This window comes from Brachycentrus maculatus, unplaced genomic scaffold (assembly GCF_059751285.1).
Source record: "Brachycentrus maculatus isolate JH-2025_06_01 unplaced genomic scaffold, ASM5975128v1 h1tg000031l, whole genome shotgun sequence".
Classification (NCBI taxonomy): domain Eukaryota; kingdom Metazoa; phylum Arthropoda; class Insecta; order Trichoptera; family Brachycentridae; genus Brachycentrus; species Brachycentrus maculatus.
The window spans coordinates 1,462,874-1,481,947 of record NW_028280785.1 but is presented as its reverse complement, the minus strand read 5'-3'; the positions used below and the strand labels follow the sequence as shown (position 1 = coordinate 1,481,947).

General features: G+C 31.3%; 1 protein-coding gene across 1 annotated transcript in view; it reads left to right on the top strand.

Annotated features, from left to right (window-relative positions):
* The first annotated feature begins 1,919 nt into the window (after window positions 1–1,919).
* LOC148312853 (metabotropic glutamate receptor 1-like) overlaps window positions 1,920–19,074 on the top strand; it is a 79,831-nt gene continuing 62,676 nt past the window's right edge. The window contains exons 1-3 of the mRNA XM_088272360.1: window positions 1,920–2,556; window positions 10,178–10,270; window positions 13,119–13,308. Of these exons, the coding sequence (XP_088128486.1) occupies window positions 2,104–2,556; window positions 10,178–10,270; window positions 13,119–13,308 (736 nt within the window). The 5' untranslated portion in view covers window positions 1,920–2,103. The remainder of the gene's footprint in view (window positions 2,557–10,177; window positions 10,271–13,118; window positions 13,309–19,074) is intronic.

Sequence of the window (19,074 nt, the reverse complement as noted above, 5' to 3'; positions counted from 1 at the left end):
AAACGTGTGTTCTCTTTCTATTTTCTTTCATTTTCATTTAACCTAACTGAGCCATGGCAATGCGTGGCCAAGTACATCTAGGCTTAAATATATCCAGGTTACAATTTTTTTACTGTTAAATTCAGCACTCAAGGATTATTATGCAAAGATTCAAATTAATTTTAAAAAATTTAAAAAAGCATTCTATATTTTTTTATAAATTATACATTGAAACTTCCGGTTGTTAATCATGATTTACCGGTTTACTATCACAAAGGTCGAAACGGTGGAAAAAAATAAGCACCGAAAAAAAATAGCTATAAACCGTCGACCAAAAAAAGTCATTATGATTTTTTAAATATTTTACATTCTTAATACAGCCCTGTACATATTACACCCTTGTTTTTTGATACATACAAATATCATGAAAATATCGTGCTAAGGTTACATTTTATCATTATTTTTCATACAATTTTATTATTCCACAATAACTACCAAAAACCCTTATTACAGTCACATCTTTATTTTGATGCATACAAATATCATAAAAATATCGTGCTAAGGTTACATTTTATCATTATTTTTCATACAATTTTATTATTCCACAATAACTACCAAAAACCCTTATTACAGTCACATCTTTATTTTGATACATACAAATATCATAAAAATATCGTGCTAAGGTTACATTTTATCATTATTTTTCATACAATTTTATTATTCCACAATAACTACCAAAAACCCTTATTACAGTCACATTTTTATTTTAATACATTCAAATGAAAAAAAGTTAATTAAAATCATGTTTATTTTAAATAATTAAATGGGCGATGTTAGCTTTCATAAATATTTTGCTGATGTATTTATTCGATTGGCAATTAATGCTTCGTTTGCCTTTGTTGATTCCAAAGCTGTAAATTGAATTAGCACTCGGACAATTCTCTATCAGATTTAAAAAAATGTTTTTATTAATAATCTAGGTGACCTATTCGCAAGCCATTTTTAAGTATGATTTTTTTAATTCGTTTATTTTTTAAATATACAAATGTTCTGATTTTATACCTTCAAGTAAGCATGTAATGAAAAAAGAATTCTATTATTTATTGTTTTGGCATGAAATTTGGGAAATAACATTACGATTATCAATTTAAATTTGTAAAACACTTAAAATAAATATAATTTACGAATTATTAATTAAAATTATATCTGTTTATTAATTCGTAAATTATAGAGGCGAGTATGGTTTGTAATAGAGTAAAAGAAGACAAAAGAAAGTACGTTCAAGTATTTCAAATACTTGAAAGTCAGGAATAATCGATGGGGTTGTATGAGTAGATGCATAAATTTGGAAGAGGCGAAGATTATTATGTACCCCTCTTTTTTATGCATGTTACCGTTAAATCGAATTCAGATAATATGTTTTTTACCTAGTAAAAGCTAAAGTAAATGAAATTCTTAAATAAAATGAAAGAAGCATTATGTTTTAAATATTTTTACTGAGAAAAATAGTTTCAAACGAGAACAATAAAAATAAATCTTTGGTGAAGAAACCCGGATTTGTGAACAAAGATAATGGAGAATAGAACCATTTCCAACAAAATGTTGGAATCATAAATATCTACATACGTATATGCTTGAATTATTGAATGGCGTTTTATGACTGATATTAACAAAGAATATGTATCAAATGGGAACCTACTCCTGTTATTTTACAGTCAGCTTATGAAAACATCTGAAATTTGATTTTCTTTATTTCCTGTTAATGCCCGATACATTGAGAGAATTTTTTTTTTCGAAGCCTCTAAAAGTAAAGATTTCTTGGGTAATTCCTTTAAAAAATTTTTTTTTTTTTTTTTTTCATATTTTCATTATTTTGTATTATAAAATTAAACGTAAAAGAAATATGAGTTTTCTATTTTATTTCTTTTCAATTAAATCAGTCTGAGCTACAGAAACGCGCAGCCTGGTACAGCTAGTACAAAATATATTAAGTTGTAATATGTTTAACCAATGAGTAAATAAAACAACTGTATAGATGAGTGTTAAGATTAAATTTAGCGTTAAAATAATACACTTGCTAAGAGTTACATTGAAAAGAGATGAAGATAATATGACTTCCTAAACATGGTGGAAAGAGGCAATCAGCGATCGACTAATCTGCTGATAAAATGTTGCCTTACTATTTACCTTATCAACTTGAGCTTCAAACTGACGACGCAGCAAAACACCGAACGCCACGAGAGAACATCAGCTCTGTACAGAGGAGACTTCATCATAGGAGTCCTGTACTCTATTCATCACCAGCCGAGACAGAAGAAGTCGGGTACTCCGCATTTCCTGGAGTGCGGGGAGATCCGGGAGGCGTATGGCATCCAGAGGACGGAAGTCACCTTCCAGATCCTTGACAGGATCAACAGAGATCCAAACCTGCTTCCGAACATAACTCTTGGAGCGGAGATCAGGGATTCCTGCTGGTATGCGCCAGTTGCCCTTCAACAGACCCTGGAGCTGATAAGAGACTCTATCACGCCAGCGAAGGAGCAGCCGATATCCTGCCCTGGTGAAGGAATGCTTAAGGTAGGCAGAACTATAATTTTTCTTCATCCTAGAATCACTTATTTAGAGACTTCTGTAATTTATGCACACAATATGCCTCCATAGTGTAATTAATGGTTTCTGTTGTATTATTTATGATTTTGCAAAAATGCTGTTTTATTGTCAAAATATCTTTGGACTAAAATGCTCTTTTAGAAAATAAGTTTTTACAACAGGATCACGAGAAATAGAACATATGAAATAATGTTATCATCACGCCAAATAGTGTACACTCCGTCCGCTTTTTTCTGCTTCCATGGTGTAGTGGTTAGCACATTTGAAATCCAAGCTAGAGGTGCCGGGTTTGATTGATTTCCAGGGGGGTTAATTTAAATTTAAGTGTGTTTTCACTCGTAATATTTATTTAATATTACCCTGAACTGTCGGTACCTAAATCCCAGGACAGAACATCTTGCCTTCATATAATTAACGACTAATATAACATCGCCTCAGTTTGGTGCAGTGCCCTATGCACCATTGAGTGCACATAAGGGTAAAAAGAAACTCTTACGAGTAAAATTAGTGAAAAGTAATTTGACTCACAAAGGGTAACGTTGCCTTTTTAGACTTACATTTTTGTTGTTTTTTGTAAGTAGACACACAGTGTGTTTGCAAAACTTGGAATATGACGTCAAACGAATATGAATTGTTCACTTTTTTTATATGTTTATGAATTTATTTGCCATGGAATTAAATTATCATTTTTGTATCATAACGATAAATTCCATTTAAAATAGCACTAAAATTTCTATTAAATTTTTAAAATTTATTTATTTAAGAATGGCATATTTTCGATTTATAAACTTATATTATTTAGAAAGATGTTGGAAGAAAACTTGCTTATACTGAGGGGATATATAGTATACCGTGTACCTCGAGTTAACTGTAATAAATTAATTTTGTGTAACTGGACAAAGGGATAATCACATATAACTAAAACATTTCTAAAAGTTTCGTTAATCTATTTGATTTAAAGATCCTACAGGTCAGCTTGTGATGGAGGCTTTATTAAATTTCCTATCTCGCTCGTTTCCACTAAAAGCTAAAAGGGGTTATATATACCAATAGGGTGATGACAGAAAGATCGACACAAAAGTAAAATGAAGCAAAACTTGAAATATCATAAATGTGCTCAGAAAATGTTCACAAGGAAGAATGCGCATACAACGAGAAGGATATCGGAAAAAATCTCCGCTGGTAAATTGCTTAAGGAACTGAAACGCACAGTCAAATTTCTTATTTTCATTAATTGATTCGGCATTCACAGTGTGGTAAAATTTATCACTTTTTAATTTGAGTTTTACTTAGTAAACATGTACCTTATTTCTGAGAAAAACTTTAAAATGTATTTCTTATTATCTATTAAGCATTATGGACAAAAAGTCTCTAAAGAATCAATACTTAACATTTCACTGATAATTGCAGATTAAAAAGTATAAAAAATAAATATATTTCCATATACAGTGTAGTTTAATAATGCCCAGCCCCTTGGCCTCTCTATATTTTGCAAATACGCTAAATTTGTATTAGGTATTTGGTTTAGTACGTCTATTTATACACTGTACACATCATCATTTAATAATACTAAATAAATACGCACGAATGCTTTAAAGGAAAGGGCTTTGAAATAATTCATTTAAGCAAATCACACGAAAGTTAGTTTAGATTACATACGTCCATTTTGAAAACTTTATTGAAACACAAAAACCAAAGGCTCCATGATCAATGAAGTAGTGGGAGGGGAGGAGAAAGAGTTAATTCGTCATAATGATAAAATATTTTTATATTATCCGAAAAAAACTCAGAGTGGGATTTTAAAGCACAGGGGTGTAGCACTTGGGAGATATTTCTACATTCAAATCTAAAAAAACTCATAAGGAAAGAAACCCAGATTTATGAACCAAGATTTAGACACAAACAAAATACTGTAAATAAAATAACTGATCGATTCATAACTTAATTTAAAATCATCCTAGTATTTGAAATAATTTCAAATGGATAAAGCATACATTTGAAATAGGGTCTCTGCTAAATCAAAAGCATGCTGAAATCAACCCATACATGCTGTCGAGACCTCACGCGTGAAAGAACGTTTGATAAATATATATACATATGTCCGCCTCCGTAGTGTAATGGTCAGCATGCTCGCCTACCGTTCTGGAGGTCCCGGGTTCGATTCCCAGGGGGGTTCAATAAATATAAGTGATTTTTTCACTCTAATATTTATTCAATATTACACTGGATTGGTACCTGAAGTGGAGGGCTAATCACCTTTCCTTCATGTGTAATCGATCGAGATAACACTGCGTTAGCATTGGGGTGCGGTAAGGGATTTATTATTTTATAATTACATGTATCGTAAGCCCTGTAAATGCCTAGACCTTCTTTATTCATCCATATTTCAAAAGACAAAAGACATCCACGACATTCAAAAGTATCTAATTCGTATTTTCTGCATAATCTTGAATTCCTGAAATGAGTTCAGTTATGCATTTCAAATTTGGCTACGAGTATTATTTATACCTCTTTTGATTAATAAATACGAAAACTATAAATTATTGTCATTCTAATATCTTTGGTATTAAAAATAATGAGAAAATGGATGATAAATAATGTATTCTATTACTCTTGAATACCGTTATGAATCAATCGTTCGCTTGACTTCCATTTAATGGAGTAATTTGTTTGAACCGATCGTTTATATAAACAAGGTGAACAGATATGTCAACTGTACTGTAAACCTATTAAATTCTCAAAGAAAAAGGGGTTAAGTCAATATTTTCTCAATTTGGCGTTATAACCGAAATCGCTGCAGGAATTACTTAATTTTTGAGATTTAATGTTCTACGAATCCGAGATTACATTGTGATGAATGAAAGAGAGTTTTTTTAGTGAGGTAACTCGAAGCTTGTTAGCTTACAGGTAACAGGTACAGTTTTAAAAAAAAGAATATTCTCCGAAACTTCTGTGTAATATAAAGAAACTAGGGAATTTAAACCACAACTTACAAAACAAAAACAAAAATAAGAAAAAAGGGATACAAAGCAACACAATTACACATGAATCCCATTCAATCGTCAAATTAATTTAAGGTGAGATTTTTTTAAATTTACTTAATCTTGACAAGGGGGGATTTCAATCGATAAAACTCTTTGTATTTGATTGCTCGACATTACTTACTTAAATATTTTCAATAATTGATTCGGCAGTCATTTTGTGGTAATATCTATCTATTTTTGGTAATTGGTAAATACTGCTATTTATTTTAATACCACCATTTATTTCCCTAGTGGTATTTAACAAAGCAAAACATAAATAAAAAATAAATAAATATTGTTTCAGTTGACATGTCCCACTTTTGTTATGAACATCCTATGTTAAAACGTATTCTCTCCGTTTCACTGAATATGATAAATCGATTAATGAAAATTTCGTGTAAAATATTTCTTATTGGCGAATATAAATAAGTTCGTATTTTAGCTGTCATTTATAAATTCGCAGGCTTCAAATAAATAATTCAGTCAATGGTTATAAATACCGTACAACGCATTTGTCATCGTCACTCTATAGAACTGTGTGGGATTAATAATTTATATGGATGAAAGACGAGTGGATTAATTGAAATATTTATTCAATTTCATTTCGGACATTTTATAATATCGATAAAATAAAATATATCGATAAAATATATCGATAAAATTATCGATAAAATTAAGAAAGGTGTGTTGAGATGGTTTGGACATGTGGAGCGTATGAGTGAAGAAAGAACGGTTAAACAAATTTATGAGGCGAATGTAGTTGGAAAAAGAAGCAGAGGACGACCGAGGAAAACTTGGCACAATCAGGTATGTCAAATACTTGAAAGCGGCTGGGTCAGGAGTCGTAATAATCGTCGGGTATGTATGAGGAGATGCATGAATGTAGAAGAGGCAAAGAATGTTTGCAAAGACAGAGTGGTGTGGCGTTGATTCTCTCTGCCTACCCCTGCGGGGAAGCAGCGTGATGGTTAGTTAGTTAGTTACATTTTATAATTGAATGTTACATTACACAATGTAACTAAGTATTTGATTTAATGGTTAGGAAAATGTGACTTCAATCGTGTAGGTAAATTTTACAAATTTCATTCATTCGGCAGTCTCTTTCTTGTAATATTTATCTATTGTATTTTGTATTTTAATTTTAATTGATAAATATTTCTTAAAACCTATTGTGCCCCATGTTTCGATGTGCATCATTACTAAGATTATTATACGATGTTTGATAATAATGCTGAATGCGTCGAAATACGTAAATTAATAAAAATAAAATTTAAAGTAATGAGAAAGAAATATTTAGTTTAATAGATCCAATGGCTCCCATACTGGATCTCATACTGTCAGTATGAAAGGTAAATAAATGATTCGTGATTGATGGTTCAATGGTTTGCCAATTGTCAAAGTACTTATCATTGTTAATCGATTGTATTCGCCACTTATAGAAATTATTCCGAAATTCCATTCGTATCATAAAAACACCATGCAATATAGGAATCATAATGAGTTTTTTTTTACCTTTTTTTTATATTAAAAAAAAGGAATTTTGAAACTGATCGTCATTCCAAATCGACTAGTTGTTTTAGAAATATTTCAATATTGATTGTAACAGTCAACTTATAATTTTAAAAAAATATAAAAATTCAAACATGTTTCAACATGCACAAACTTATTTCAACTCGTTCGCTACTTAAGTCGATTCTGAGGTTTGAGTATATAACATGGATTACTGAACACACTCTCAGGAACATCTATTTGATTTTAAACCGTTATCAGGATCTTCTAAGGAGAGTTGCAAATATAATTAGTATTTGATTTAAAAATAATAATAAATGTAAGCGGTACTGATACGAGATATACCCTTGATAACCAAAGGGTTTTATCTCGACACTACCTATACCGGTGACAATTTTGATACGGTTCCCAAATCACTCGTATATGCTCCGCAGAGTCCTACGGCTCCGGAAGGCGTCTGCAAGGGGTCAAAAAAACAGTTCGTAAAAAAAAACTTTTTACCTCCTATTAAAAGGAAACAAATATCTCAATTTAGGGTGAAATCAATACATTGTTTTTTTTTTGTAAAGTATTAGTGTGTTTTTGTTAATAGTAAGATAATAGAATATTATATTAAATACTTATTTCTTGATAATTATCATTAATAATTACAATAAAATAATGAACTTCAAACTAAATTTTGCTTAGAATAGGGCTCCGTAAAAAATATATATATATAAGTATATATATATATATATATATATATATATATATATATATATATATATATATATATATATATATATATATATATTTATATACATATATATAATAATAAAAAACCCTTATCCGCACCCCAACGGTGCATAGGGCACTGCGTCATATAAACGCAGTGTTATCTTGATCGTTTACACATGAAGGAAAGGTGATCAGCCCTCCGCTTCAGCTACCAGTCCAGGGTAATATTGAATAAATATGACAGTGAAAAAATCACTTGTATTTATTTTACCCCCCTTGGGAATCGAACCCGGGACCTCCAGAACGGTAGCCAACGGTAGACACATATATATATATATATATATATATATATATATATATATATATATATATATATATATATATATATATATATATATATATATATATATATATATATATATATATATATATATATATATATATATATATATATATATATATATATATATATATATATATATATATATATATATATATATATATATATATATATATATATATATAAATATATATATATATATATATATATATATATATATATATATATATATATATATATAATATATATATATATATATATATATATATAAGAGCTTCAAATGAATTCCATTGCCAAAAATATGACAACCGCTATTTTCGGAGGATTTTTTTTTGGATATTGTCCATATACGCCATATTTTTCCAATATGGGGTTAAATGAATCATTCTAATACTAAATAAGTATTGAAATACATGAAACGTCAAGGTATTATTAGACCATTCGTTTAAATCTCTTTGGTTTTATGAAAAATAATTTACGATCATAGAATTTGATACGTAACCAATTTGTCACCTTACCATGTTCATCAAAAGTTGGGAAATCGGTTTACCTCTACCATTTTGAACTCGTATATGAATCACTAAAATATTCAAGTGACATCTGTCTTAACTTGATTATTCCTGCCACCTCAACCTTTATTTTGCATACGTGACTTTCGCGACGTAAAATATTGTTTGAATAAAGTTAAATTTGTTTTCAGGAAACCAATTAATTATTTACAATTCGTTTCCCTAATTTTATAAACAAATTTAAAAACAATGGGTAATAATTGTAAGCCTATTGCATTACTGTACCAATTGAAAAAGTGGTATTATTTATTGGTTTGGTATTTATATTAATGGATAATGCTAGAATACGAAGAAAACCTAGATTTATCCAGGTTAATTTAGCATTATCCAATGGTATTGGTAAACTTCGAAAACTGACAAAAATTAAATTAAATTCGCAGTTTACCTGTGTACACTTAAGTATATCCAATTCTGATTGTATAATGTTAGAAAAACGTAGAAAATATAAGCACAGAGTCAGGGCAAAGGAATATTTAAAGAAAATATTTGAATTTATACGTTTTATTATAAAAAAAATTATAAAAAAGTACCTTACATATTGTATGGTAAATTTAAAAAACCTAACCTAACCTAACCCGGCCAGTGATCGGTAGACCTAGGTATACATGGGTAAACTGCAAATTCCAGTTTAATTTTGTCAGTTTTCGAAAATTACCCAACAGGATTGGGTAATGCTAAGTAAACCCGGATAAACCTAGGTTTACTTCGTATTCTAGCATTACCCGTCACATTAATTCTACAAATGCAAGAAAAAAATTGAGGCTTCAGAATAAGATTTCTAATTAACAGGATTTCTAATTAAGTTGAGTTTATTTTAACATATTTTTTTCTGAATTTCATAAACATGGTGATAGCATTGAAATTTATGTATTCATGTTACGTATTATTTATTATCAGGGAGTACGCGCAAGGGTAGTTAGAAATCAGGGGGTGTGTAACTTTTCAGGTGTGTTTTTCAGCGAAATTTACAGTCGTTTAGAACAAATCATTTTGTTTGTAATTATTATGCTTTTATATTTAAATAGTGTGTGACCTTATTTTCCTAGAATAGTTTAAATTTGTGTTTCGGTCAAAGCCCTGTGTCTACGCCTTGTTCGCTGTAATTCCTCTGTCTCATAGTGCTTACGTTTTTATAATTTTCCCGTAATAATTGATGATTATACTTTAATATTTATAGCCGATTACTAAGGGTTGTACAAAGCATTTTATTACTCATACAGGTACTGTTCCGGTGAATTGTAATGATGTTAATATAATAAAGTTCTCTTTTAAGTTAGTTTTTGAAAGGAGTGAGCGACATCTCTCCAAGATAGTCGCGAGTAGGCGCCTTCTTCCTTCGATTCTTCGTTGTACATCGTCATTCGATATTTGGCCATATACTTTACCGTGTATTTATTTAATGTGTGGTTTCATTGCTATTTTATTTTCAGGAAGGAACCACCGATCTGACCGTGGTTGCTCCACCTCCTAGAGGAACTCTGATAGGCATCGTAGGACCAGGTTCCAGTTCTGTAGCTATGCAGGTAAAAATCTTGGTTTTCTTATAAATATCTTCCCAGTTTTCTCATTTATTTATTGTCTTTTATGAACGTTACAATTTTTATCATATATTACATTAAAAAAAAACATTTATAGTATAACCTAATCTAACCTAACCTCCCGAAAACTGAGATAGTTATCGGGAACATAGAGATTGATTCTCTCCAGTACAACTGGATTCACCATCACATCGCGGATCAGATGGATGAAATACGTGGCTAAGTACGCATTCCTTCTTTCCCCAGACTGTTAAACCCAACCCTATAAAAATGCACAAAGAAACGAATGGAAACTTTTGGCGGTTTTGAAATTAGTCTCTCGGGGTCAGATTGATTGCCGAATAGGCCATATGACCTTTTGTTTTTATGATTATTTTAGCACGCGTAAAAAAATGTATTAAAAATCCATTTATATGATCTGATATTCATTGCTAATTGAGGGTGCGTTTTTATTGCGTAGAAAATTGTTAAATAATCGAAATGTATTATAAAGCTGAATTTTTATGATTTTAATGTCTACATATAGACACATATACACACTGTGTCGATAAAATTCAGTGCCCTATGCACCATTGGGTGCGGTAGTGGTTACAAGAAGAGAATCCAGGACTCCATTCTATCGTTTCAGAATCGACCCTCCTTTCTGTATCTTCTACCCAATCGAATATTAAGATTATATTAAGAATAATTGAAAGTAACATAAAAAATTTCACGTTTGTTTTTATTTTTTATTAAATGTCGGTAATCATTCATGTCACATACAAAATAAAAGTTTATTTTTACGTACGAAAATCTCCTGAATAGTTTAGTTTACAACAGTGAATGGTATGTAAAAGAGGTATTAAGCCAAATAATGTTTCCTTCTTATCTTTAGTGAAGCTCACATTTTGATTTATTTTTAAATCACACAGATTGTATAAAGAATTATTGTCCGTTCCAAACCTTGTCCCTTTCACGAAAATTCTCTCCAGTAGTTTCCATAAAACCGCCACTAAATATCAACGATATTTTTAAATATTTCGCCTCGGGATAAAATGTGTGCAGAATAAAAAATAAATCACAACCAGCCCCATTGAACGTGAAATTTACCAAAAAACTATAAATCATATGTAAAGACTCTGGATAAAAAATGTCCCCCAATCTCATTTCCTTTAAAATGCTTCCTTAATCTCTCGTGCCAGACGCAAAATATAAATAAACCGAGATGCTAGTTTTTTTGACTAACCCGTTTACTCTTTTGACCCTTGTACTCTTTTTTATGCAATGTTATCAAAAAATTATATTCACGAGAATAAAATTAAGAAATTATTAGAATAGTACAGTGGAACCTCTCATAACGAGCATTCCTTCCGGAATCTTACTCGTTAAGCTAAACACTCTATGCCAAACATTTTTTGTTTTGACTGGTGCGCCAGGAGTTGGGACTTGCCCTTTCTCTGTAACTCGTTTTATGAAATTTCGCTCTTAAGGAAGCAACTTTTTCACTATTTTTGTTCGTTTAGCGAATTACTCGTTATAAGAGGTGCTCGTTTTCGTAATTTCAGATATTATTCTTACTTTAAACTTAAAAGTTGTGCTTTTCTTTGTGCTGCAATTTGTATTACACTCTCAGCTTTGGGCGAAGGCCAAGAAAAGGGAGTGATTTATTAAAATATTTATCTTGCTTGTAAATTACATGTAGACTAAAAACTATGAAAAAAACACACACATTTAAAAAAAAAACATAGATTAAAACGTAAAAGTTCGTTCGTTCCAAGCATTATACAGTTTAAAGTACCTATTATAAGTACAAACATATATTATATTATTTATTGATTCGGCATTAACTTTGTGGAATGACATGTTGATTACTTTTAAAAAATTAAACACTTGAAAAACCACTTAATGAGATTTATTTATGTATACGACTAGTTTCGAATACTTACAGATGTTTTCATCTTCTGGTAAAAAGTATAACTTATACTGTTTTTATTTTTACCAGAAGATGAAAACATCTGTAAGTTTTTGAAACTAGTCGTATACATATCGATAAAACTCATTAAGTGGTATATTCAATTGTTTAATTTTTTTTAAATAACTAACATATATTTACTAAAGTTACTCACTTCGAATTCAAATATGCGTATTTTTTCATATACTTATCTATATAAATTAAAATTAAAATTCACAAAATATTAACTGTGTCCAAATCCTTGTTCAAAAATATGGGTTTATCCACTTAGGAGTTGTTTCACCTAAATAACACTTTATACATGTGGAGCGTTCACCATTCTACCCATAATTGACAACCACACTACTCAAAATTTTAAAACTCATTCATATATCATAAATCATGTTTAGAAAAGACCGTTTTATATGAATGTATGCGATATCCTAACCGAATTATTTCACATACTGAGAGACGCCTTAAAACATGATTTTCAATTTTTGTGTGGCTTATAATATGACCGGTTATTTAATCTACAATATTTCGGGTGCATCTAAATCCTTATTCACAAATCTGGATTCTCCGCTTAGGAGTTATGTTTTACATTTAGAACATTTTAACATTTTAACATCATAACATATCACATTCTAATTTTGGTGGAAAATAATTTAGATAAATGATTTTACGTGGAGAAACACAGATTTGTGAAAAAGGATTTGAACAACCAAATGTAATGTGTAATGTGTTTTGAAACAGAGTAATGAGTTTTATTTAAAATTTCACATCATCACTTAACCAGACTGCGACATGTCATAAGCCCTGTAAATACCCAGACTTCCTTCTTCATCAATGTTGAAATGTCAAAATGTAAAGAATTACGAAGTGTTTTATTTCATTTTTTCGCAGGTTCAGAACTTGCTGCAGTTATTCAGCATTCCCCAAGTGGCGTATTCGGCCACGTCACGCGACCTCTCCGACAAGTCTCGCTTCAGTTCCTTCTTGCGCGTGGTTCCATCAGACTATTACCAGGCTCAAGTCCTGGTGGATATAGTCAGGAGACACAACTGGACCTACGTCTCGGCTGTTAACACTGATGGTAAGTTGTAACTTTTGTATTTAACATAGTCAGGAGACATAGTCATATTGTATGTAGTCAGGAGACACAACTGGACCTACGTCTCGGCAGTCAACACTGATGGTAAGTTGTAAGTTTTGTATTTGACATAGTCAGGAGACATATTCATATTGTATGTAGTCAGGAGACACATCTGGACCTACATCTCGGCAGTCAACACTGATGGTAAGTTGTAAATTTTGTGTTTGGTATAGTCAGGAGACATGGTCATATTGGATATATAGTCAGGAGACACATCTGGACCTACGTCTCGGCAGTCAACACTGATGGTAAGTTGAGGATTTGTATTTTATATAATCAGGAGACATTGTTATATTGGATATAGTCAACACTGATTAAAAGCTATATTTTCTGTTTTAAAAGCATTGTTAATTGTGTGGTATGGTAATATAACATTGTTCTTATCATTCGTCATTTATCATTAATATACTGAGAGTAAGTTTCAGCTCACAAAGAACCACCAAATCAAACACATCAAACACATAACGTTAGGTCATGGGTCGGGAAGTGTGCCTCGGGAGCCGCGTGCGGCTCTTTGACCTTTTAAGTTTGGTTCCACCACAAATATTCGAAGGAAGGGTCTTCGACTCTACGTATTCATGTGAACAATCGTTTAGAAGCATGATCCTTATTAAATCAAGCTGAGAAATCGTCTTATTGATCAGAACCTAGAAACGTAAAAATAACGTTATGAAAACCTGACTTTCAAAGGAGATACAGGCATAATATTCGCAATAAGTCACGTTCTTATGGAAACCTTACCTTCAAAATATTTTTTATTGTTTTATATTATATAGTTCAAGATTAATCCAGGATTCGGACCTCACATACTAATACAAGAGTTTCTGCTCAATAAAAAGCTTATTTTCATCTCACCAATACATTTCCCCAGTGAAGTTCTAGTGATTCAAGAACAATGTTTTGAAATTGGTTCATATACATATATAGAGCTTCTAAGAATTTGAGTACTGTGGTTGTCAATAATGGGTAGAATTGGTAAATGTTACACGTGTGTAAAGTGATCACTTAAACCAGCCTACGACGGTCGTTAGCCCCGTAAATGCCCAGACTTCCATATTCTTCTTCATCTTTGATGAGATGTCGATGATGAAAAATAATATTAAAAAATATTGCTCATTTGTTGTCATATTCATAGCATTTTTAATGTTTTTTTTTATGGCATTAATGTTTTTTAGATTTTCAATATTTTCATAGCTTCACGAGCATTGGTAAATTGTACATAAGTATGTATTATAAATGTGCAATTTTTCTTTTCTATCTTTTCCATTAAACCGGACTAAGCTATACCATCCCGTAACTGGGTATCGCTAGCAAATTGATAAAACAGTCCTTCAAATTTTGTTTTTGGTCACAATATTTTTCTTTCATTTTGAAATCAGATTTTATTTCAATTTATATTTTCATTCAACAAACCCTTATCCACAACCGATCATGCATTGGGCATTGCATCATATAAACGCAATGTTATCTTGATCGTTAATACACGAAGAAATGTTGATCAGCCTTCCTCTTCCAGCCATACCAGTCCAGGGTAATATAGAGTGAAAAAAATACATATTTATTTGACCTCCCCTGGGAATTAAACCCGGGACCTCCAGTTCGGTAGCTAAGCGTGCTGACCATTACACTACGGAGGCGGACAAATATTAAAATGAAGGTGGTTGACAAGACGAGCATCTGCGGTCGTAACGATACTATGGATGGTACCGTTGGTGATATATTAATTGGTAGTTTAGATTTTAATCACCAACAGCAGTTGTTTACCTAACTACTCCGACATAAATTCTGGAGACGCTTCTTTAATATGGCGATTAATTAATAAAACAGCATTATAAAAAACAGATAAGGGTAGTTATGAAACTTGACCCTTCCATAATTACCCGGGAGATAATCCAAGATCCGGCCCATAATGCCCCCGACACTTTTAATGCCTTTCAGACCTTCGCGTATTCACGTGAAATAAAATAGAAAGGTCATCTGCAAAATGCCAACAGGGAAAATTTATAGAAATTATGACACTTAATAAAAAATGGGGCTTTAAACACACCCAAAATATTCCATATTAAAAGTCTGAAAGTTTGACTGTATATACGAGGTTAATTAGACCAGTGGTGTTTAAAATGGGGTGCGTGTACTTTGAAGGATTGAAAATTCAACAATTTGGCCCCCACATTTCTCTTCAAAATACTTTATGTACGCACAAAATTATACCAGAAAAAGATGATTCTAGTATGGCGCTGACTGCAAAGATCAGGTTTACGATTACTTCCGATCACATTTTACTGTTATTTTCCTAGTAGATTTTCTATATAGAAATAGAGCGATATTAGATGCATAGTTAAAGCGATCGATGGAAGTGGGTGTTATATTGCTTGCAGCATATTTGATAGGAGCATATCTGGCAAGAGTCTAAGAGATAAAATAAGGAACACTAGGATAATAGAAATATGCAAGATCGAAGATGTCGTTAGGTCGAGAAGGCAACGAAGAAGACAATAAATAGTATGCGTATGTAAGGAGAATGAATCCATCCAGACTCCCCCACATTGCATTACACGATCAACCCCAAAGTTGACGACTCTCGAGAATACTGCCAAACACAGCTGGGAATCGATATCGCAGGAGGCTAATCCCTCTTAAAACATCTCATAAGACCTACACCAAGAATAATAAAAATTACTTCCATGAATAAATGTAATTTGTTCTTGACTTGTGCAGCCGAACTACCAGGAGGGCAGAATAGTTAAAGCGATCGATGGATGTGGGTATTACATATATTGATCGCCTGTATAAAGTTATCGTGTTTAACTACAATGCACGACATTTCGGGTTTAACATATATCCCCGAGGGTTTCAGTCTAAACTTTAGGAAAATAAATTTTAAATTTTAAACTTAAATAATTTGTAAAGAAAAGGAATGATCATCTTGTATTCCTGTAATAAATTAATCAAGCAAAACTGCATCGATGGTTGAAGCTACAAAGTGTACCTTTATGATAGATTTTATCACTATTTCAAATTACTCCAAAATACTATTATAGTCTTTTCGGTAATCCGTATGGTAAACAAACAACTGTTTCAAGGAATCAGAATGCAGGAATTTACATGATATATACGTCTACCAGTAATATGTCGAGCATGACTCATGACCCATTATATGTAACAACGATAGTATGTTAATCTCCGTTAAACCCCATAATCACGTTAGACATCCGGGGTAATACAGAAAAGTAAATAATAAAATGGGAGGAAATAAAATACAAAAATTGGTTGATGATCATAGATACTTTGGCCTTAAGAGTAAAGATTTTTTTTAAATTTTCTAATACAATATATACGTATTGACATATGACACCATTATCAAAAATTATAACATCTTCCGACAGGGGAAATAATTTTGTGCCTATCTGTCTCAACCTAATAAACAAGAGATTCGTTCATCGGATAGTATGATCAGTGATTCAGCGAATCTTCGTCTGTCAACGAAATTCACTCGAAACTGGGATATTTACCTATCAGAAAGATCCGGTATTTTATGATGTTACTAGGATACTAGGATAACAGAATTGAAAAAAATAACTCATAAGAGAGAGAAGTAAGAAAACAAATAATATCCCGTCCAAGAAAATTGATATTCTCATTCAATTTATGTATTGAACCCAATTATTTGCTTAAAAAAAACATTGGTCAATATTCGATTCAGCATTCGAACTATAACATAATATTTTCTTAACGAATAACCAATTTATAGCAGTGGCAGGAATATTGAAACTATCATTTCGAGTACCAACAAATACATTTTGTTTAACTTTTAAGAGATACTTGTAATTACTTAGTCAAGATAGCAGCAAATAAATAGGTGAATGATTTTAATAATGATTTTTTTTGTAAATATAAAATATTTTAAGTGTGTTTAAATCCTTGTTCATAAATTTGTGTTTCTCAACTTAGGAGTTATTTTTAAATTATTGACATCTCAACAAACATGGAGACAACATATGGAAGTCTGGGTATTTACAGGGAATACATTTGTAACACACATTGGTACAAACGTGTAATATTCACCATGATTTATAATCACACTTCTCAAATTTTACTCATATACGAGTATGTATATGTTACGATTTCTACCACTTGTACATATCATGTGCGAGTTAACTGACAGGATTTTAGTAAGCTTTATTTAACAAGAACCCTTTCGATATTTTACCGTCTTCTTTGATGATTTCCATAAAAAACACAATTCATTCCAACCCTTATCCACACCCCAATGGTGCATAGGGCACTGCATCATATAAACGCAGTGTTGTCTTGATCGTAAACATATGAAGGAAAGGTGATCAGCCCTCCGCTTCAGGTACCAGTCCAGGGTAATATTGAATAAATATTAGGGTGAAAAAATCACTTATATTTATTTGACCCCCCTGGGAACCGAACCCGGGACCTCCAAAACGGTAGCTGAGCGTGCTGACCATTACACTATGGAAGTGGAACATCAACAATAACTGTAATGATTAACATAATTAACATAATAATATGTACTAACAAAATAAACATTTTAATATATAATAATATAAATACGTCAATAAGATAAATATAAATGTTCACATAAAAATATGTATTTTAATATTTTTTTATGAAATGAAGTTAAATACAATAAGATATTCTTGACTCGAGTGGTGAATGTGATATAATTATAATATTCTAGTAGCTAACTTGGTGCTTTGAAAGCTCCGTTATTTTGTAATGTGCAAGCAGCTAGGCTTCATCTTAATTATTCATACATCCGTACACGTATCACTCACCGTAGGATTATAAACGCCGAAAGAAATCGTTTGAAATATGTTTATTATAATAGATTTTATTAAAAATTACCAAAGAATGTTATAAAAATTTAAGTTTTATTTAGTAAATACCGTTACTTCTATAAATCTATTCCGTATCATTTTCAAACACCGTATGTGATGATGCAGAATGCATTGAATCATGTGACATAATAAATTATACGAAATAGTGGTATTTACTAAGTAAAACATTGATTGAAATTTAAACATTTTACCACAAATCTAATGCTGAATCAATTCATAAAAAATAGTGTCAATAAACCATAATTGACAAAATATTCTTTTTTGTGCTTTCAATTGAAAACTTTTTTGTTGTGAGAAAATGGGGTTTATATTTTGTTAAGAACATTTTTGCAACGACAGCTCTGTCAACCGATGTTATCCTAGTCCCATGTTTACAAATTCTCATTGAAATCATATCTTTCACAATAATAATCTTAAAAATAACAATAAATAATAAGTACGAGTAAATAAGAATAATTTTTGTGTATAACCAGTAATTGAGATATTAGTCTACCGATTTCGAGATGTACCCATCTCTTCTTTGGGACACTCGCTACACTAGTATGCAAACAATACTACACGTCACTACCATAGTACTATTTACAACCATGCAGCTATATAAAATAGTAATCATCTGCGATTTAGGTCAGCCTGAGGACCAACATGCACTAAGATTTACAAAACAACGTATTACTAAAAAAACTTTTGCCTTTAGTGCATGTTGTTCCTCAGGTCGACCAAAAACGCTTATGTTCAATATTTCGAATAATTGTTAGGGTAAATAGTGCTATGGTAATGGGTGTCGTACATACTGGTGTATTGATTGTCCTGACGAAGAGAAGAGTACGTCTCGAAACCA